This window comes from Bacillus rossius, chromosome 1 (assembly GCF_032445375.1).
Source record: "Bacillus rossius redtenbacheri isolate Brsri chromosome 1, Brsri_v3, whole genome shotgun sequence".
Lineage (NCBI taxonomy): Eukaryota > Metazoa > Arthropoda > Insecta > Phasmatodea > Bacillidae > Bacillus > Bacillus rossius.
In genome coordinates, this window is record NC_086330.1 from 25177002 (window position 1) to 25199976 (window position 22975).

A 22975-nucleotide genomic window follows, 5' to 3' on the forward strand; every position below is an offset into this window, starting at 1 on the left:
GCCTGTTCTGAATCAGAGGAAGATATAAGTGGTAAAGGACCACTGGAGCTCCTCCAGTTCATTCAAAAACTGAATTTCGGAATTTCGGTTCCAAATATAGTCATCTTGATTCGTATATATTTGACTTTGGCGATTAGTGTTGCAAGTTGTGAGAGAAGTTTTTCGAAGTTGAAGCTAATAAAAAATTACCTCAGATCTACTATGAGCTCCGCTAGACTATCAAACTTGGCTATATTGTCGATTGAACAAGAATTGGCTGCTAATATTGATTTTGACAAAGTTATTTCTGACTTCGCTGCTCATAAGGCCCGTAGAATCCGCTTGTAAAACCTCTCATCCTATTTTAACTTCAATAAAAGGTACCTCATTGCATGTGAAATTTAATTTTAATTAAGCACCTATAGAATGGGGGTGGCAAAATGGGTCTCCCGCCCCAGGCGCCGAGATGGCACGATACGCCACTGGCAACACCCATGGTAAAGGTGTAAACAAAATCACATGTAGTTACAGGCACTAGTACACGATATACTCAAAAGACGTGAATTAAAATTTTGGAGACAGTAATTTTTGATAGTTGTAATTATAATATTAGATGTCAATAATTTTTCAAGAGATGTGGTGATATAGCTTACATGGAGTACTATAGTCTGAAACTATGTATTTGTACTGTTATGCAATAATCGTACACTCACGCCTGTAGCATAAGGAATCACAAGACAATCTGAAGATGAGAAAAGATACACTATCGAAGTTTATGGACCGAGTCGTAAGACACTATATTCGTATTCCAGATAACATAGGTTCAAATCCCGACTGGTAATTGTCATATCATTTTGACTTGAAACGTCTTAAAAATCACAGTGAAATATATGGGTACCAGAAAAAGTCTGACGAAAAGATTTGTTTCATCTTTCTTAAACATTTTCGTAACTATATAGGCTTCGGCCTGAGACGCAATTAAGTATTCCTTACCTTAACCTCCCAGATACACTTAGTTTTAATTTAGGTTAGGAAAAAAAAATTCTGTTCAGTGTAGCTCACGACTCAGACGTGATAGCGCGGTGATTCGTGTGAATGTGTATAGAGAACTGACAACACTGGGTAATACAGATTGTACGTTCACCAAAAAACATTAATTTTTATATTATGCCTTCGGTATCTCATTTATCATATCACAGGCCAATGTTAAACATAATTTTCATATAATATTAATTGAAATAAATAGTATGCTACCATTTAGTGTCTGTTTTGAATTAAAATTTTTAGTAGGTACGTAGTTAATGTCTCGTTTTTATTGTTTTTTATTTTAAACCATTACACTAAACGCGACTCGCTGACAAAGAAGTTTCACGTGAAACCAACGGCTGTGAGTCTCGATACAGCCCCACCGATTAATAATCATAGAAAATTGGTAGGATGGTTCCTTACTGTAGGTCATGGCTAATTCCTTTCACATTTTCGCTCTACTTTTGCTGTCTGCATTGACCTCGCTATTAATCTGTTCACGGGCAAACAAGCATTTCAGAATATGAAGAAATATAATATCGGAAATAGGATATTCCTCTAGCAAACGTACATAAAAATATTTCAAGGCTTTCATAAATACATATTCTGAAATGGTTTCACTTAACCAACTCATTGCAGTATTTATGAATGATTTCGTAGTCATTGACGCAGTTAATAATAGGCATTGTTTCACAACTATTTAATCAATAAAACTTAAACCGCAAACGTGAATTGTTCTCCATTAGGTTTAAGGATAACAAATATTCCGTATTCACAGTTCTCAGGTTGGAAATGTGATTGTTTTTATCTATTCATAAGCCAATTGTTTTTCTTTAGATCTATATGTTAAAATACTATTCTAGTGGTTTTCTCAGCACATTCTATAAAAACATAATGCTGAAATCACAATATTCTGTGACAGCCCCGACACGACAAATACAACACCACAGACATTAAGAAGTAAGGTTGTAGTGAAGTCAGCCCAAGAAAATTGAACCCCATCAGCCCATCAGAAACATAATGTGGGTATAATTAATGACGTAATAACGTAAACATAATTTTTGTGAAAGCATTCATGTTCAAGTTTATTTTATCGTTCTTTTTATAGACATGACGTAAAATAAATTCAATTGAATTGCCACCTCAGTACTTTAGATGGCTATACACCTGATGGTGACAATCTGTCGTGGCATTTTAATCATATTATGTAAATCATGCAATATTTTACTTACTTAACCGTCGGTTGTCAGGGAATTGTGATTTTCGGTCACTAGATTGCATTTCATTTCATCTATTGACCTGGAGTTAACACATTAATTAAAATTACAAGATTTTATATGCTGCTTATTTCTACAAATTCTTTCTAAAATAACAGACATAATGTACTCATGTCGTTTGAGTATTAAGACTATATTGTCGCGTTTTAACTTATGGTAGTTTTCCAGTATGGCACTTTTCCGTCGCCCCAGGCGGAATTTTTTCATTATGGTAGTTTTCCAGTATGGCAGTCTTCCGTCACCCCGTCGAGGTGACGCACGACCCAGATAACCAATCCACGTCTCCAACCCTCCGGCTTGTCCCGCCCACCTCCCACGACACCGATTCTGCTGGCGGAGTTGCTTCCTGTCTGTAGGTATAAGCCTCATAACATCGTATTTTCATTACGTTATTTGTTCCCACATTCTTGAAATCAAATTGATGTCGTGATACTCCTTCAAAACTGAATGATAAAACAAAGGTATTTTCTGTATTAAACAAGCTAATCGATTTTTGACTAGTCAGCTATTAACACAACACAGTATTTTTTTTTAAATTTTTTACTTGCGCATGCGCAGAACATTACAGCCATCAGACAGTCTGCACATAAAGAAGTTGGAACCAGTGTTGCCAGACGAACCCGAATTCGGGTACACATGCCAAAAAACTATGTTTGTACCCGGTACCCCAGATGATCGGCTCGGGTTCGCAAATGTACCCGAATGTAGGAATTTTGGAACACCAATTAGAGTGGAAAACAGTTATTGCCTTGACCGTAACGCACGGACATCAGACATTCCCAAGGTTAGTGGCTTTCTCTTATCAGCTCGGCTCGTTTCACATGTCTGATACGCAATACCTATTATTAGGGACCGGAAAAAATAGCGGGTTCAATGACCGGCAGGATGAACTCCATAGTTCTACGTACACTCGGTCAAATGTCACCCACTCATTGGCTGCTGTGTTTTGAGACGTCCCAACGTAGCAGCCTGTGATTCGATACAGCTTTGGCCGGGTGTTTCTAATTGGCCCAGAGTCATCGAGGTGAGTTGTGAGCCAATAGCAGAGGCAGCACTTAGGTATAACTATTTGTATTTTAGCCTATCGCGAAATGATTTCGCGAATTTTTCCGGTCTCTACCTATTATAGTATTTCATTTACCTATGCTTTTTATATTACTGTTAATTATAATAGCTTTGATATGCTTTTCAAATGACAACATGCTGTGACTGAAAACAAGGATGAATTATTATTTCAACATATTTTTTCAGTGACAGTAAAAATTTTCAAAATATCAATGATGAATCCATGAATTTTTAAAAATTAATATAATTATCATGTAACTAGTAAACAAAATGGTTTATTTGTATTTATTTCTCAGCAAGATTATAATATTTAAAATAATTGCATATCAATTTCTTAGTGTTTAATAAAAGTAGCCATAGCTCATTAAAACGTTTTGGGAATGTCTGCAATATAAATAAACTGAAGTTAGATTTAAAAATAAATTTCTAACACGAATAGAGCAGTTTTTCGTGTAATCGTTTAAATACAGGCTGGACATACACTTTCTTCACACAATAAATTTTATTATTAGCGTACCAATTTAATAAAAAAAGAAAAAAAGAAAGCGTACTTACTCTGCCTACGTCATCATTTTTCTGTATTTCTTGGTTAGTTTCCTCTTTTCATCTGATTCATAACCTTCGCAAGTCCTTTTTGAACTGATGCAGGCAACATCACTTTTACAAATTTTTCTTGAACCACTTGAAATATCATTTAAAAAGTTCATTCGTGTGAAATTCCTTTGTCGTACAAATACATTAATGACATCTTCAGGAATACATGGAAATTTCTCGGAAGAAATTTTAACAATTTTTTCAATTACACCTTTTCCTTTCTTGAGTTTTGAGCCATGGTATGTTTGAAACTCTTTATCCAATCCCTTTTCTTGACCTAGCCACTGTACCGATGGGATTTAGCCCACCAAATGATATGTTTTTTTATCCCCGGAGATGAACAACTGTTACTAACAGTTCTTCCATCACTAAGATAAGAAAACTTTTTCTGCAGTTTTTTGGCAACCCAACCTGCCAAATACTCAAGGGCTGAAGTTTCGAGTTCACTTGCGGATTACATTTTCGCGTTCACCTGGTAAATCTGTTTCGCTGCAACCTACATGTTGATCTTTAACAGTTACTGCGGAATATGTCGATATTTGGCCATCCTTCACTGTTTTGCTCACAAGAAATTCGTCAGAAACTAAATTTTCTGTGTTTACATTTTTCTGAACTATCCCTTGATTTTTTTCCTAGTATTATCATCTTCATGCGATTGATTGCGTTCAGAGGGGTAGGATGGTCATTGAGGCCTCTACGAGTACGAATTTGGGAGAAAAAAATTTCAAGGGAGACCTGGTTTAGTCGGTGCGTTAGGAGGTAGTATGTTTGAATGTTTACATTTCAGGTCTTTGAAAAGTAATTTTAGGGACTTTATTGACTTTATGAAACCCTTCTGAAAAATTTGTAAACATTTCTTGTTGCAACATCTCATTGTTTCCATGCAATTTAGCATAGTGTCCAAAATTTCATCTTGAGCGGCCAGATCTTTACCGTACGTCTTCCTAGATGGGTCACCAATGTTTTTCACTACATATGAGTTCATTAAATGCCATCAGCGGTCTATCATGTCGATAGTGTTGGATAGTATTATAGCAGCTTCTCGATCACTGTGATTAAAAAACCTTAGTGCCATTGCCGTTGTATGAGAAAGAAGCTGCACAGCTTTTCTCACGTTTTGCCGCTTTGTTTTCTCTCTCTCTCTCTATATATATATATATATATATATATATATATATATATATATATATATATACATACATACACACATATATATATACACATACACACACATTCGTCAAGAGTGTTCAAATGACTTGAAAGTGTTGCATAAACTTAATTTAAACCATATATATATGTGTGTGTATGTGTATATATATATGTGTGTATGTATGTATATATATATATATATATATATATATATATATATATATATGGAGAGAGAGAAAACAAAGCGGCAAAACGTGAGAAAAGCTGTGCAGCTTCTTTCTCATACAACGGCAATGGCACTAAGGTTTTTTAATCACAGTGATCGAGAAGCTGCTATAATACTATCCAACACTATCGACATGATAGACCGCTGATGGCATTTAATGAACTCATATGTAGTGAAAAACATTGGTGACCCATCTAGGAAGACGTACGGTAAAGATCTGGCCGCTCAAGATGAAATTTTGGACACTATGCTAAATTGCATGGAAACAATGAGATGTTGCAACAAGAAATGTTTACAAATTTTTCAGAAGGGTTTCATAAAGTCAATAAAGTCCCTAAAATTACTTTTCAAAGACCTGAAATGTAAACATTCAAACATACTACCTCCTAACGCACCGACTAAACCAGGTCTCCCTTGAAATTTTTTTCTCCCAAATTCGTACTCGTAGAGGCCTCAATGACATTTTCATTTGAATCTACGATTAATTTACATAACATTTTTTTTTGTTTTCCCTTCATAACTCGGTCTTCTCGGCGCACACGACTTTCCAATGTTTCTACGGGTTTGTTGTAATTCCAAGTTTTAATGAAGGTACAGCATTTGGTTTAAGACGTCTTTTAGCGCATTTATTTAACAACTCAGCTTTCAAGTCGCGCCCGTAATCATCATCTGTAAAGTGCTCTGAACATTTATGTAAGTTGTATTTGGATTACACTCACCATCACGTCGGCATTTCTGAACCCACACTTTCAACAGATGATCATCACGTGGGAATCGATGATATTTTATATTATTCGTTTCAGGTAAAGATTTTGTTTTTACCAAACTATTTGTACACACAGCCACTGTACACCGCGTAACTGGCATTGTAATGTTTAAATACAACTTTTTAACAGCGTTTAGCCTTAACATTTTGCCTGCTAGTTATAATTAACGAAGCACCTATGCGCTTATGATATAAGCAACACTAACATTTTATAACACACGCACTCTCAATTAAACTCCTCACAACAATAACTCTACCTGCATTACGCTGTAGTTTGACACGTTAATACGAGCAGATGTGCTTGTAAAATAAATAACTGATAGGAGCGGACGGGCTGGCAAGCCGAGCCGGGGCTGCAAGTGACGAGATGCGCAGAACGATGCGCAAGCGATCGAGGCAACCTCTCTCTACTAAACTTGAGACGCCCCTGCCTTTTTGAAAACATCCTCGGCTACGCTATTTTTCTAAGGTTATCTGGAGAACCACAGGATCAAGTTACATATAGTATCAAATAAACAATAGGAAGGCGACATCTCTCGCTGAAAACAGTCACGAGTACACCATTAAAGAACAAGTCGTCATATTTATATTACAGGCTATATTTACAATAATATTACACCTTACTTTAATATAAAAATACCATATTTCACACGAGGCTGAAATATTGATATTCAACGTTTACATTCTCCCTTTTAACTACATCAATCGACGCATTTTAAAATCCTAAGCACGGGTGTTAGCAGTAGAACCAATATTGCATTCAAACTATACAATATTATGTTGTCACGCTGTTATGAGATTAAATAAAAAACAGTGTATATGATATTTGTGTTAAAGGAGAAAGCGATATTTTGTTTTCATACTTTTTTTTTGTGTTTGTACCTGGATGACACCCTAACTGAGAACTTCTTGTGCCCGAATGCAGAGGTGAGTGTACCCAAATGGTATGTGCCACGGGTGGCAACACTGGTTGGAGCAGTCACTCGTTGTTGTCGCCTCGTGTCTAATCGCGACAGTTTTTGCGGCGTTGCTATCGCGCCACGTCTGATTCCGTGTGCACTGTAGTGATGGGTCGTTCGTGAACGATTCGTTCAAAACGAACGAATCTTTGAGAGAACGAAATCTTGCGATTCGTTCGCGATGTAAAGAACCGGCTCTTTGAGAGCCGGTACCTTGAAAGATTCGGAAGAACGAGAGAACGAGAGAACGAGATGAGAGAACCGGCCACGCGCCCGGTCTGAAATGATTCATGACGTCAAGAGTCTGAAGAATTAGTAATCACAGCGTGCGCATGTTCACAAGAGCAAACGATAACTGATCAAATAAAATAGGGTAACATGAAAAGTATCTATACCTGAAAATGTCAACTGTTAAGTAATGGTTTAAAATTGCTTTTTCACATTCACATACACAAATTTGGAAATAAAAAACTAAAAAAAAAAAAAAACCTTATGAATTAAAAAATAACAGGGAAAGTAACTACAAATGTTCACACTTACCATTTTTGGGTTAATTAATGTACTTCATTTGTTTCTCTTCATACTGAATCGCAGTAGTAGTATTAAAAATTTGTCTTTTTTCTCTAAATGTGTTGGTCTACATGTAAACACTTTACTGTCACTAGAGTGTAAATAGCAGTAGTATAGTTTGGCCAGTCCGGAAACAGGCCTCAGGCGGTGGAGCCGAGAGCCGGCTCCGCCATCTTGGATTGTGACGTCACGGCGGCCATCTTGGATGGTTGTGACCTTAACCTTTGACCTTGACCTTGAATTTGATCCTCAAAATCCGCCAAAATTGGGCAAAATTTGCCCCAAAATTCCTCAAAAATCGCCAAAATTTCCATTTCTGTGGAAAAAAGTTCCGCCAAAAAATTTCAAAAAATTCCACAAATTAAAAATTTCTCATTTCGAGGGAAAAATTTCCCGTTTCGAGGGAAAAATTCCCGTTTTTAGTCCTTAAAAATCCCAGCGGCTGAAAATTCCTAAAACTGGCTTAAGCATCCTTAACTCAAGCCTCAGTTAAGCCATTTCTAGGAATAAGGATACCATGACCGCCATCTTGGATTATGTCGCCACCGTTGCAATTTTAGTTACGGTCGCCATCTTTAAAATCTTCATTTACTATCCGATTTTAATGAATTTTTTTTTAAAAATTATAAAAAAATTCAAATAATAAAATTTTAATAAAAAATATTTAAAAAGCATACATTAACGACACGGAGCTCGGAGTCCGCGGTTCGAACCCGGTGGGTGCAAAAAAAATTAAAAATGACGACAGATCCTTCCCCCTAGGTGGCTGCTGGCAGACTGACCCCCACCACTTTTACCAATGCGCATATACCATCAGGTAGTATGACGTCATGTCCGCCATCTTGTCTTCGATGCTGGAAGCCAACATCATTGTATCGTCGGCTAGAGTGCGCTGACACCATGCTAGTTTAATTCTTACCCACTAGAGTGCAGTAATAATTTATTACTGTGACACCCGCCATCTTGTCATTTGGCCGCCATCTTGAAAATCCGTAATTATTTAGCTAGAAATTCGGGAAAAGTTCCAAAATTCATTAAATAAATCACTCATTAATTTACATATTGATTCGATCGATTCCCGTCCTCGGTTCGATACCCGATCGTTGCAATAATGTTTAATCTTATGTAAAAAAATAATTTAAATAAACCATGTTCAACATTCGTAAAGAGACTCTAAATCCTCTACGACCACCATCCTATCAGACATCAAGACCACCATATTGGAAATGTGTAATTTTAATGCTAGAGATCCGGGAAAAAGTTCAGAAATCATTAAATAAATTTCCGATCAATATACTGATTAATTAGATCGACTAAGGTCCTTGGTACGATCTAGGATGATGCAAAAAAAATTAAATATAACATCAATTTAACATAAAAGTAACAGGTTCGAGGAATTAAACACCGCAAGTTCTTTTACAAACATAATATTTATTACATAATTTCTATTCTACTACAGGATCACTTACGAAAGCCAGCAATCTTATAATCATTTAGTTCCGCAGCGGTGTGAAATGACTAATTCTTAGCTCCAATCGGTTTATACTAGACAGAGTCCAGCCAGAACCTTTACAGACATAGTCCACCTCTTCTTGACAGAGTTTCTGGATACCGTTTTTAACAGTTTGCTTCACATCGTTAGAACTGTAAATTACTGCAGCCGATGTCTTGAATGCACACTTCTTCACTTTGTCATCGAACGGATATGGCTTTCCATATATACAGTCCAACCACAAGTTATATTTCAAAGGTCCGTTTGTTGCTACATCATCAGTAAGCTGATTGATTATCTTCTGTCTGATATCGTCAAGAAAATTACAACTGTCCTTCGACTCACCGAACGTATTTAGATAATAGTAGTCTTTCAACATTCCACGAAATGCAGACTGCGCCAAGTAGAAGCCATTTCGTTCACTTGTAATGCTCCGAACACAGTCTTAGGTTTAGTTCCATGTTCAGACGTCATAACAATCGGTTGCTGGGCATCTGTTTTTTTGGTTGTACACTTTCGTGTCTCCAATCTAAAGCGAGGAGTCGAAATGTCGGCAGGTAGTTCAGCAGTAGGAGCACAGACTCCACCTTTACATTTTTTCGCATGATGTCGCAAACTATCGATTCGAGTAAACCATTCATGACAATCATCACATCTAAACTTTATACGAGAAGGATTCTTTTTGCATTTGCTCCGCTCATGTCTTCGTGCATCATGGAAAAATGCGAACGACGTATCACAGTAGCTGCAAGGATACCGTGCTGATGTAGACGAACCTTTCAGACCCGATCCAGATATGGGCGTTGCAACAGTAGTACCATTTCCAGGCATACTCTTATGAACATCGATGCATCGCTGTTGCACCGAAACCTTTACTTTCTGCCGCACAGCAGGACCTTTACATGCCTTCATGTGCGTTTTCATATTATCTTTTCTGGCAAACTGCTTATGACATTTCTCACAAACAAACATTTTACGATATAGGTTCTTGACACATTCGCTCCTCTCGTGTCGCCGAGCATTGCTGTTGTTTGAGAAAATCTTGTCGCAGTAACAGCACCGATGTTCGCTAGTTGTCAAATCAGCATCCATTGAAGTCTCCATCGAGGTCGTATCGTCGATCGTCGTGGTTTCCTGCACATCCAGCTCAGTAGTTATTAAGCTATCTTCTGCTGGTGGTATCACATTTATTGAAATCTCCTCCAATGTTGACGTCGTCGTCGTTGCCAACGAGATCTGCTCCACCATTGTCGTCGCTGACGTCAAGGTTCCCGTAGACGATGGTACAACATCCATCGAGTTCGACGTTAAAGTCGGTAAAGATGCCATCGAGTTCTCAAGAACAGGTAATTACGCGACTTATGCACCAGATGAAATAATCTAGGTGATCCATACACCGTCGACGACAGTAACAAACTGACCGACCTGCTGTCTAGGACTCGCTTATATACATGCACCGGATGGAATAATACGCTAGTCAAATCAAGAATCATTTACAATAATACTAGAGTCAAAACAACATAAAAAATAGAAGGACCAACAACGAAAAGGCAGCACATTCGGAAGCACCGACAACGAAAAGGCAGCACATTTGGAAGGACCAACAACGAAAAGGCAGCACATTCGGAAGCACCGACAACGAAAAGGCAGCACATTTGGAAGCACCGACAACGAAAAGGCAGCACATTTGGAAGCACCAACAACGAAAAGGCAGCACATTTGGAAGCACCGACAACGAAAAGGCAGCACATTTGGAAGCACCGACAACGAAAAGGCAGCACCGACAACGAAAAGGCAGCACCGACAACGAAAAGGCAGCACATTTGGAAGCACCGACAACGAAAAGGCAGCACCGACAACGAAAAGGCAGCACATTTGGAAGCACCGACAACGAAAAGGCAGCACCGACAACGAAAAGGCAGCACCGACAACGAAAAGGCAGCACATTTGGAAGCACCGACAACGAAAAGGCAGCACATTTGGAAGCACCGACCACGAAAAGGCAGCACATTTGGAAGCACCGACAAAGAAAAGGCAGCACCGACAACGAAAAGGCAGCACATTTGGAAGCACCGACAACGAAAAGGCAGCACCGACAACGAAAAGGCAGCACATTTGGAAGCACCGACAACGAAAAGGCAGCACCGACAACGAAAAGGCAGCACATTTGGAAGCACCGACAAAGAAAAGGCAGCACCGACAACGAAAAGGCAGCACATTTGGAAGCACCGACAACGAAAAGGCCGCACCGCCAACGAAAAGGAAGCACATTTGGAAGCACCGACAACGAAAAGGTCGCACCGCCAACGAAAAGGAAGCACATTTGGAAGCACCGACAACGAAAAGGAAGCACATTTGGAAGCACCGACAACGAAAAGGAAGCACATTTAGAAGCACCGACAACGAAAAGGCAGCACCGCCAACGAAAAGGAAGCACATTTGGAAGCACCGACAAAGAAAAGGCAGCACCGCCAACGAAAAGGAAGCACATTTGGAAGCACCGACAACGAAAAGGCAGCACCATCGACGAAAAGGAAGCACATTTATTTGTCATTGACTCCAATATTCATTGGCTCCAATATTCATTAGCTCCAATATTCATTGGCTCCAATATTCATTGACTCCAATATCCATGAGCTCCAATATTAATTGGCTCGAATTGCTCCAAAAGGTTCCATCAGCCTTTTGGCTCCAACAGTTTTTTGGCTCCGATAGTCATTGGCTCCAATAGTCTTTGGCTACAATATTCATTGGCTCCAATAATCATTGACTGCAATATTCATTGGTTCCAATATTCATTGGCTCCAATATTCATTGGCTCCAATATTCAATGGCTCCAATATTCATTGACTCCAATATTCATTGGCTCCATCAGTCATTGACAACTACAGTCTTTTGGTCCCAAAAGTCTTTTGGCTCCAAATATATTAGGCTAGAATTCTTCGAGTCTAAGAGACTATGAGACCACATGGTTACAGAACTACGTGACTACGAATCTTCAAGTTTACGAGACTGCGAGGCTACAGAGCTACGAAGCCTCTAGTACACAGGTTTACGTGACTGCGAGGATACAGGACTACCAGTCTGCATGAGTACTTGACTACGAAGCTACTCGTCTACAAGGCTACAATTACAGCATCTGTTTTCGTCAGAATTTTCTCTTTTGCTCCAACTGCACCACCAGCATTATGTTATAAGATTACAAGGCCGCCTGCTTACGTAGCTTCAAGTCTACGAGGATACTTGGATACGTAGCTTCAATTCTACGAGGTCCTAAGACTTCATGACTACGCGACTTCGAGCCATGAGGTTACGAGACTATGCGATTGCAAGTCTTCAAGGTTACGTCATCGCGAGGCTATAGGACTACGAAGCTTCCAGAACGCATGGTTACGAGAATGCATGACTAATTGACCGCATGGCTACGAAACTTTATGTCTCTAACTGACTACAATAGCACTATTCAGTGGTGAGAGTTAATTTATTTCATGCAAAGGTACTTGCTGCAAGCAGTTCCGCTTTTCAACATCAGATGACGTCATGTTTTGCTTGCAGGTAAAATAATATTTATTTATTTTATGCGGGATGCGGGTTGTTCACTATCGGTCGCATAAGAAGAATGGCATCGATAGTCTTCAAGGAGAAGGAAGTTCGTCCTTCCTGCTAGTGCTTCTCAGATTTCTCACGGTCCGCCATCTTGGATTGCGACGTCACGGCTGCCATCTTGGATGGGTGTGACTTTGACCTTTGACCGAAACCGTAGGAATGATCGCAAGCACACGGATTAACCATCATAATATTGATAAGAATAATCAGGAGCACACGGAGAAAACCATCATAATATTGGCAAGAATAATCAGGAGCACACGGAGAAAAATGACACATGTTTTCTTTGATGTCATAAAATTACAGGAAAAAAATATTTAAAAATAAAAATAAATTAATAAAAAAATTTAAAATAAAAACAAAAAATACATAAACTGATTCTGCTAGCTTGTAAACTTATCATTGTTGAGCAAAGATAGAGTTCTAGTACAAGCCAGAATTTTATGTATTTTTTGTTTTTATTTTAAATTTTTTTATTAATTTATTTTTATTTTTAAATATTTTTTTCCTGTAATTTTATGATATCAAAGAAAACATGTGTCGTTTTTCTCCGTGTGCTCCTGATTATTCTTGCCAATATTATGATGGTTTTCTCCGTGTGCTCCTGATTATTCTTATCAATATTATGATGGTTAATCCGTGTGCTTGCGATCATTCCTGCGGTTTCGGTCAAAGGTCAAAGTCACACCCATCCAAGATGGCAGCCGTGACGTCGCAATCCAAGATGGCGGACCGTGAGAAATCTGAGAAGCACTAGCAGGAAGGACGAACTTCCTTCTCCTTGAAGACTATCGATGCCATTCTTCTTATGCGACCGATAGTGAACAACCCGCATCCCGCATAAAATAAATAAATATTATTTTACCTGCAAGCAAAACATGACGTCATCTGATGTTGAAAAGCGGAACTGCTTGCAGCAAGTACCTTTGCATGAAATAAATTAACTCTCACCACTGAATAGTGCTATTGTAGTCAGTTAGAGACATAAAGTTTCGTAGCCATGCGGTCAATTAGTCATGCATTCTCGTAACCATGCGTTCTGGAAGCTTCGTAGTCCTATAGCCTCGCGATGACGTAACCTTGAAGACTTGCAATCGCATAGTCTCGTAACCTCATGGCTCGAAGTCGCGTAGTCATGAAGTCTTAGGACCTCGTAGAATTGAAGCTACGTATCCAAGTATCCTCGTAGACTTGAAGCTACGTAAGCAGGCGGCCTTGTAATCTTATAACATAATGCTGGTGGTGCAGTTGGAGCAAAAGAGAAAATTCTGACGAAAACAGATGCTGTAATTGTAGCCTTGTAGACGAGTAGCTTCGTAGTCAAGTACTCATGCAGACTGGTAGTCCTGTATCCTCGCAGTCACGTAAACCTGTGTACTAGAGGCTTCGTAGCTCTGTAGCCTCGCAGTCTCGTAAACTTGAAGATTCGTAGTCACGTAGTTCTGTAACCATGTGGTCTCATAGTCTCTTAGACTCGAAGAATTCTAGCCTAATATATTTGGAGCCAAAAGACTTTTGGGACCAAAAGACTGTAGTTGTCAATGACTGATGGAGCCAATGAATATTGGAGTCAATGAATATTGGAGCCATTGAATATTGGAGCCAATGAATATTGGAGCCAATGAATATTGGAACCAATGAATATTGCAGTCAATGATTATTGGAGCCAATGAATATTGTAGCCAAAGACTATTGGAGCCAATGACTATCGGAGCCAAAAAACTGTTGGAGCCAAAAGGCTGATGGAACCTTTTGGAGCAATTCGAGCCAATTAATATTGGAGCTCATGGATATTGGAGTCAATGAATATTGGAGCCAATGAATATTGGAGCTAATGAATATTGGAGCCAATGAATATTGGAGTCAATGACAAATAAATGTGCTTCCTTTTCGTCGATGGTGCTGCCTTTTCGTTGTCGGTGCTTCCAAATGTGCTTCCTTTTCGTTGGCGGTGCTGCCTTTTCTTTGTCGGTGCTTCCAAATGTGCTTCCTTTTCGTTGGCGGTGCTGCCTTTTCGTTGTCGGTGCTTCTAAATGTGCTTCCTTTTCGTTGGCGGTGCGGCCTTTTCGTTGATGGTGCTTCCTTTTCGTTGTCGGTGCTTCCAAATGTGCTTCCTTTTCGTTGGCGGTGCGACCTTTTCGTTGTCGGTGCTTCCAAATGTGCTTCCTTTTCGTTGGCGGTGCGGCCTTTTCGTTGTCGGTGCTTCCAAATGTGCTGCCTTTTCGTTGTCGGTGCTGCCTTTTCTTTGTCGGTGCTTCCAAATGTGCTGCCTTTTCGTTGTCGGTGCTGCCTTTTCGTTGTCGGTGCTGCCTTTTCGTTGTCGGTGCTTCCAAATGTGCTGCCTTTTCGTTGTCGGTGCTGCCTTTTCGTTGTCGGTGCTTCCAAATGTGCTTCCTTTTCGTTGGCGGTGCGGCCTTTTCGTTGATGGTGCTTCCTTTTCGTTGTCGGTGCTTCCAAATGTGCTTCCTTTTCGTTGGCGGTGCGGCCTTTTCGTTGATCGTGCTTCCTTTTCGTTGTCGGTGCTTCCAAATGTGCTTCCTTTTCGTTGGCGGTGCGACCTTTTCGTTGTCGGTGCTTCCAAATGTGCTCCCTTTTCGTTGGCGGTGCGGCCTTTTCGTTGTCGGTGCTTCCAAATGTGCTGCCTTTTCGTTGGCGGTGCTGCCTTTTCGTTGTCGGTGCTTCCAAATGTGCTTCCTTTTCGTTGGCGGTGCGGCCTTTTCGTTGATGGTGCTTCCTTTTCGTTGTCGGTGCTTCCAAATGTGCTTCCTTTTCGTTGGCGGTGCGACCTTTTCGTTGTCGGTGCTTCCAAATGTGCTTCCTTTTCGTTGGCGGTGCGGCCTTTTCGTTGTCGGTGCTTCCAAATGTGCTGCCTTTTCGTTGTCGGTGCTGCCTTTTCTTTGTCGGTGCTTCCAAATGTGCTGCCTTTTCGTTGTCGGTGCTGCCTTTTCGTTGTCGGTGCTTCCAAATGTGCTGCCTTTTCGTTGTCGGTGCTGCCTTTTCGTTGTCGGTGCTTCCAAATGTGCTGCCTTTTCGTTGTCGGTGCTGCCTTTTCGTTGTCGGTGCTTCCAAATGTGCTGCCTTTTCGTGGTCGGTGCTTCCAAATGTGCTGCCTTTTCGTTGTCGGTGCTTCCAAATGTGCTGCCTTTTCGTTGTCGGTGCTGCCTTTTCGTTGTCGGTGCTGCCTTTTCGTTGTCGGTGCTTCCAAATGTGCTGCCTTTTCGTTGTCGGTGCTGCCTTTTCGTTATCGGTGCTTCCAAATGTGCTGCCTTTTCGTTGTCGGTGCTGCCTTTTCGTTGTCGGTGCTTCCAAATGTGCTGCCTTTTCGTTGTCGGTGCTTCCAAATGTGCTGCCTTTTCGTTGTCGGTGCTTCCAAATGTGCTGCCTTTTCGTTGTCGGTGCTGCCGAATGTGCTGCCTTTTCGTTGTTGGTCCTTCCAAATGTGCTGCCTTTTCGTTGTCGGTGCTTCCGAATGTGCTGCCTTTTCGTTGTTGGTCCTTCTATTTTTTATGTTGTTTTGACTCTAGTATTATTGTAAATGATTCTTGATTTGACTAGCGTATAATTCCATCCGGTGCATGTATATAAGCGAGTCCTAGACAGCAGGTCGGTCAGTTTGTTACTGTCGTCGACGGTGTAAGGATCACCTAGATTATTTCATCTGGTGCATAAGTCGCGTAATTACCTGTTCTTGAGAACTCGATGGCATCTTTACCGACTTTAACGTCGAACTCGATGGATGTTGTACCATCGTCTACGGGAACCTTGACGTCAGCGACGACAATGGTGGAGCAGATCTCGTTGGCAACGACGACGACGTCAACATTGGAGGAGATTTCAATAAATGTGATACCACCAGCAGAAGATAGCTTAATAACTACTGAGCTGGATGTGCAGGAAACCACGACGATCGACGATACGACCTCGATGGAGACTTCAATGGATGCTGATTTGACAACTAGCGAACATCGGTGCTGTTACTGCGACAAGATTTTCTCAAACAACAGCAATGCTCGGCGTCACGAGAGGAGCGAATGTGTCAAGAACCTATATCGTAAAATGTTTGTTTGTGAGAAATGTCATAAGCAGTTTGCCAGAAAAGATAATATGAAAACGCACATGAAGGCATGTAAAGGTCCTGCTGTGCGGCAGAAAGTAAAGGTTTCGGTGCAACAGCGATGCATCGATGTTCATAAGAGTATGCCTGGAAATGGTACTACTGTTGCAACGTCCATATCTGGATCGGGTCTGAAAGGTTCGTCTACATCAGCACGGTATCCTTGCAGCTACTGTGATACGTCGTTCGCATTTTTCCATGATGCACGAAGACATGAGCGGAGCAAATGCAAAAAGAATCCTTCTCGTATAAAGTTTAGATGTGATGATTGTCATGAATGGTTTACTCGAATCGATAGTTTGCGACATCATGCGAAAAAATGTAAAGGTGGAGTCTGTGCTCCTACTGCTGAACTACCTGCCGACATTTCGACTCCTCGCTTTAGATTGGAGACACGAAAGTGTACAACCAAAAAAACAGATGCCCAGCAACCGATTGTTATGACGTCTGAACATGGAACTAAACCTAAGACTGTGTTCGGAGCATTACAAGTGAACGAAATGGCTTCTACTTGGCGCAGTCTGCATTTCGTGGAATGTTGAAAGACTACTATTATCTAAATACGTTCGGTGAGTCGAAGGACAGTTGTAATTTTCTTGACGATATCAGACAGAAGATAATCAATCAGCTTACTGATGATGTAGCAACAAACGGACCTTTGAAATATAACTTGTGGTTGGACTGTATATATGGAAAGCCATATCCGTTCGATGACAAAGTGAAGAAGTGTGCATTCAAGACATCGGCTGCAGTAATTTACAGTTCTAACGATGTGAAGCAAACTGTTAAAAACGGTATCCAGAAACTCTGTCAAGAAGAGGTGGACTATGTCTGTAAAGGTTCTGGCTGGACTCTGTCTAGTATAAACCGATTGGAGCTAAGAATTAGTCATTTCACACCGCTGCGGAACTAAATGATTATAAGATTGCTGGCTTTCGTAAGTGATCCTGTAGTAGAATAGAAATTATGTAATAAATATTATGTTTGTAAAAGAACTTGCGGTGTTTAATTCCTCGAACCTGTTCCTTTTATGTTAAATTGATGTTATATTTAATTTTTTTTGCATCATCCTAGATCGTACCAAGGACCTTAGTCGATCTAATTAATCAGTATATTGATCGGAAATTTATTTAATGATTTCTGAACTTTTTCCCGGATCTCTAGCATTAAAATTACACATTTCCAATATGGTGGTCTTGATGTCTGATAGGATGGTGGTCGTAGAGGATTTAGAGTCTCTTTACGAATGTTGAACATGGTTTATTTAAATTATTTTTTTACATAAGATTAAACATTATTGCAACGATCGGGTATCGAACCGAGGACGGGAATCGATCGAATCAATATGTAAATTAATGAGTGATTTATTTAATGAATTTTGGAACTTTTCCCGAATTTCTAGCTAAATAATTACGGATTTTCAAGATGGCGGCCAAATGACAAGATGGCGGGTGTCACAGTAATAAATTATTACTGCACTCTAGTGGGTAAGAATTAAACTAGCATGGTGTCAGCGCACTCTAGCCGACGATACAATGATGTTGGCTTCCAGCATCGAAGACAAGATGGCGGACATGACGTCATACTACCTGATGGTATATGCGCATTGGTAAAAGTGGTGGGGGTCAGTCTGCCAGCAGCCACCTAGGGGGAAGGATCTGTCGTCATTTTTAATTTTTTTTGCACCCACCGGGTTCGAACCGCGGACTCCGAGCTCCGTGTCGTTAATGTATGCTTTTTAAATATTTTTTATTAAAATTTTATTATTTGAATTTTTTTATAATTTAAAAAAAAAAATTCATTAAAATCGGATAGTAAATGAAGATTTTAAAGATGGCGACCGTAACTAAAATTGCAACGGTGGCGACATAATCCAAGATGGCGGTCATGGTATCCTTATTTCTAGAAATGGTTTAACTGAGGCTTGAGTTAAGGATGCTTAAGCCAGTTTTAGGAATTTTCAGCCGCTGGGATTTTTAAGGACTAAAAACGGGAATTTTTCCCTCGAAACGGGAAATTTTTCCCTCGAAATGAGAAATTTTTAATTTGTGGAATTTTTTGAAATTTTTTGGCGGAACTTTTTTCCACAGAAATGGAAATTTTGGCGATTTTTGAGGAATTTTGGGGCAAATTTTGCCCAATTTTGGCGGATTTTGAGGATCAAATTCAAGGTCAAGGTCAAAGGTTAAGGTCACAACCATCCAAGATGGCCGCCGTGACGTCACAATCCAAGATGGCGGAGCCGGCTCTCGGCTCCACCGCCTGAGGCCTGTTTCCGGACTGGCCAAACTATACTACTAATAGCCTATATATTAATATTTGTAACTTAAAAAGTAATAAAATATAAATAATCTTGTTTCATATACGCAACTGTGATTCACTGGCTACAGAAAGCAATGTTCAAATTCAAATACAAAAACACGTACGTAATACTCTAAAGGAAGAACGAGTTACGACACCTGATAAAAGAGCCAGATCCCATACACAGAAAAGAACGAATTGACCGAGATGAACGAATCGTTCTGAACGAATCATTCCACGGAACTGATCCAAAAGAACCGATTCGGTCAAAAGATCCGTTCTGCCCATCACTAGTGCACTGCTTGTATGAAAATGCATGGGAGTGAAGTCAGGGCCCCCCAAATGGCCGGTGCTACCGTTGCTACGGGAAAAGGGGGCGGTGGGCCAAGGGGGCCCCCCGGAGAAAAGAAAACAAAAAGAAAAGTAGACAATCTTAAATAAATCATAGAAAACAATAAAACAGTTAGGCCTAATTTTTAGTTACTGATGAAATATTACACCAGAGTAATAATGATTCGGAATATGCTGTTGCGTACATGAGTACATGACGTGTCTGAATCTACAACTGTGAGTAACGAAACCAGCACCATCCGACGTGGCACCATGTTGACAGGGCAGAAAAATTACTCAGTTATTTAAATTATTAAAAATAATTTTACGTTGACAATCTAAACACACTGACTCAAAACAAGTTTTAAGGTGTGTGTGTGAAAACTAACTGTGATAAGGTTAAAAATTAATAAACTAAAACAATATACATAAAAGCCAAAGAAAATTTTGACGTGACAACGTCTAATAAATCGATGAACGCCGGCTGCACGCACGAAAAAGTATCCTGTTACGCACATTGTCCCGTTACGCTCATTGTACGCTTGCGCCGCATCTATCTCTCTTCCACTCGATTGGAACAACTACCGATTTGACTTTTCCGAGGCACATTAAACTTGAAACACTCCCATTCGTTTCCTACTTTTCCTATCATAGTCCTATCCTTAACAGAATAACACAGATTGGAAGAAGTTAAACAGCAAACACGTATAAAAGTTATAGTTAAAATAATCTCTTCGTTAAAGTAATAAACATATTTGAATTAATGAGTGCAAATAAAAGTAAATTTATCAATTAAATTGTAGATTTCATTTCACTCCTTCTTTGTATCCTTACATAAATAGTGATAATTCAATAAAAATGATTCAATTTTATTCATAAAAGTATGCAATCATTTCATCAATGTTTTGTTATGACGTTGTCACGTTAAACTATCGTCCGTAAACCGACTTCACAGACAACCAATTTTTTTATCTTTGTTGGTAGGTGTGTGGGAGGATCATGACTGCTAGCAACGGGGCCCACGTGATGACGTGAACTACCGTCAGGCGGAATGTCGCGGCGAGCTAGCCGTGGCTGCTGCGAGCCGGGGCCGCGCGGCGCGCTAGTGTCGCCGCCCGCCGCCAGGGGCGCCAGCTGCCTCAGGGTCACCCGGGGCGGCGAGGCGAGGCGCAGCGCTGGCAGTGGCAGGCCGGTGCAGGGACGTGTGTGTCTGGCGGCGCTGTGTCGTGGGTGCGAGCGCTGGTTCGGCGCGCCGCCGCGGCCTGGGGGCGGCGATGTCGGACGACGGCCGGGATCTCAGCAACGGGTGAGCAGCGGTGGCAGGAGGCACGGCATTTCGTAAATATGGCCGTTGCGCTCAGGCAAGTCTCTTCTTCGGAAGGGGCCTTCGTACAAAACAAGTATCCGATTCAAGAGCGAACGCCGAATTCCCGGATTTTCCGAAGCGGGAAATTTCAATTCCCCCCCCCCCCCCCGCAAGTGTAAGCTTTCATGTCCTGCTTCCAGATTGACTGAGAGTTAGCTGGTATGAAAGACAACATAAATATACCCACTACTGTCGCCCTTTCCGCCGATCCGCGCTTGAATTCATTAAAGTGCCCTACCTTACAATACTAATCATTAGAGGTGATGATTTATCACGAAAATGTTGTGGCACAGTTATTTTAGGACGAATCACGTTCTGTACTGAAGTTTGTGTTTCCTCCTAACCAGCCGTTAAATTTTCCCGCGACAAATTGTCATGAGGGGCATGTATTTTTCGCTTTAAAAAAAATCTAAACGCGCATTGCACAGCAATAACGTAGAGACCTGCAAAATTCGCGGAGTCATTCGGTGATGGGCTAGAATCCAAACACACACATACCTATTAGATAATTTTTCTATTGGCTTACTGTTCATCTGGACGAATCTCCAACCAGTTATAAACCTTAAACCGAAGAAGGATCGAATCACAGACAAACCAGCTGAGACGACTTATACAAGTCGGCAGCCAAATGAACCTGCGTTATTTGCCCGAGTGTACAGGGGTATGTGCAGTCTATCCTGAAGGCCATCGAAACTCGCGAATTTTGCAGGTCTCTAGGCATTTCGTAAAGATGGCTGTTGCGCTCAGGCAAGTCTTTTTTTTTTCGGAAGGGGCTCTCGTACAAAACATGTATCCAATTCAAGAGCGAACGCTGAATTCCCGCATTTTCCCCGCGGGTTTTGCTTTCAAGTTCTTTCCATTTGTTGACGGAAGTGATAGATTATTATTATATTTTTTTTATGATTTCTAGGGAAGGCGGGAAATGTCAATTTCCCCCCCCCCCCCCCCAAGGGTAAGCTTTCATGTCCTGCTTCCAGATTGGCTGTGAGTTAGCTGGTATGAAAGAAAACATAAATATACCCACTGCTGTCGCCATTTCCGCCGATCCGCACTTGAGTTCATTAAAGTGCCCTACATTGCACTACTAATCATTATCATTAGAGGTGATGATTTATGACGAAAATGTTCACTGCCAATGTAGTCTGTAAACTACTGTAACTTGGCTGCAAGAAATGTATTTTACGTGGCACAGTTATTTTAGGACGAATCACGTGCGTTCTGTACTGAAGTTTGAAGTTTGTGTTTCCTCCTAACCAGCCGTTAAATTTTCCCGCGACAAATTGTAATGAGAGGCATGTATTTTTCGCTAAAAAAAATCTAAACGCGCATTGCACAGCAATAAGGCACCAGCGGTTTCCCGTGTGGTTGGTGTCTGTTAGAGAAGTCATTCCCTTATTTGACCGGGCCATTCAAGAAGTGTTTGCTTTTGATCACAATGGCTGTGATTCGTGTAACAACAGTTATGTACCTAAAAGATAATTACTCGACCAATCACGAATCATAGACGATGCTACAATGTTTGAACTATGATCTAGTCGCGAAAAATACATGCCCTGAATTGTCAAAAAAATACCTATGCGTGTTTTTCCCTTAGAACTTTCATTAAAACAAATAATTTATACTGATTACTGATATACAGAAAAAATTCGCTGGGTCATTGACCTCCAGGATAGACTCCACGATTCTCTGCATACTTAGGTAAACGTTACCTGTTCATTGGCTGTTGACTTACGAAGCGTATGAACTGGGTAACTTGGGATTCGATACATACTTCGCTGAAGGTCATTAATTGGCCCATAGTCATCCAGAGTGAACCAATAGTTGGAAGCAGCACAAAGGTATAATTATTTGAATTTTAGCATATCATGAAATGAGCCGCGAATTTTTCCTGTCTACTGACACTTAACATTTTTTGTAAGCTTCTACACAAGTTTAAATTCTAAGTTTTATTCCTGAAGTACAAAATTTTCTTTGGTAACAAAAAAAGGTTAGGCGTGCCTGTTCTCAAGTCCAAATTAAGGTAAATGTTTTTAAATAAAAAAAAATTCTTACAAACAAAAATTGCTTTAGTTTGGACTGAGTTATAAAAGCACTTAAGCTAAACTGCAACTTGCCCTAGTTTTTAACTTTTTCTTAAACTACCTGTTCGGTTTAA

The 22975-nt window shown here is 40.3% G+C and overlaps 1 protein-coding gene across 1 annotated transcript in view; it reads left to right on the forward strand.

Annotated features, from left to right (window-relative positions):
- Positions 1 to 20619: 20619 nt before the first annotated feature.
- LOC134533334 (mitochondrial enolase superfamily member 1-like) overlaps positions 20620 to 22975 on the forward strand; it is a 151515-nt gene continuing 149159 nt past the window's right edge. Inside the window, exon 1 of the mRNA XM_063370859.1 lies at positions 20620 to 20760. Coding sequence (XP_063226929.1) covers positions 20729 to 20760 — 32 coding nt within the window. The 5' untranslated portion in view covers positions 20620 to 20728. The remainder of the gene's footprint in view (positions 20761 to 22975) is intronic.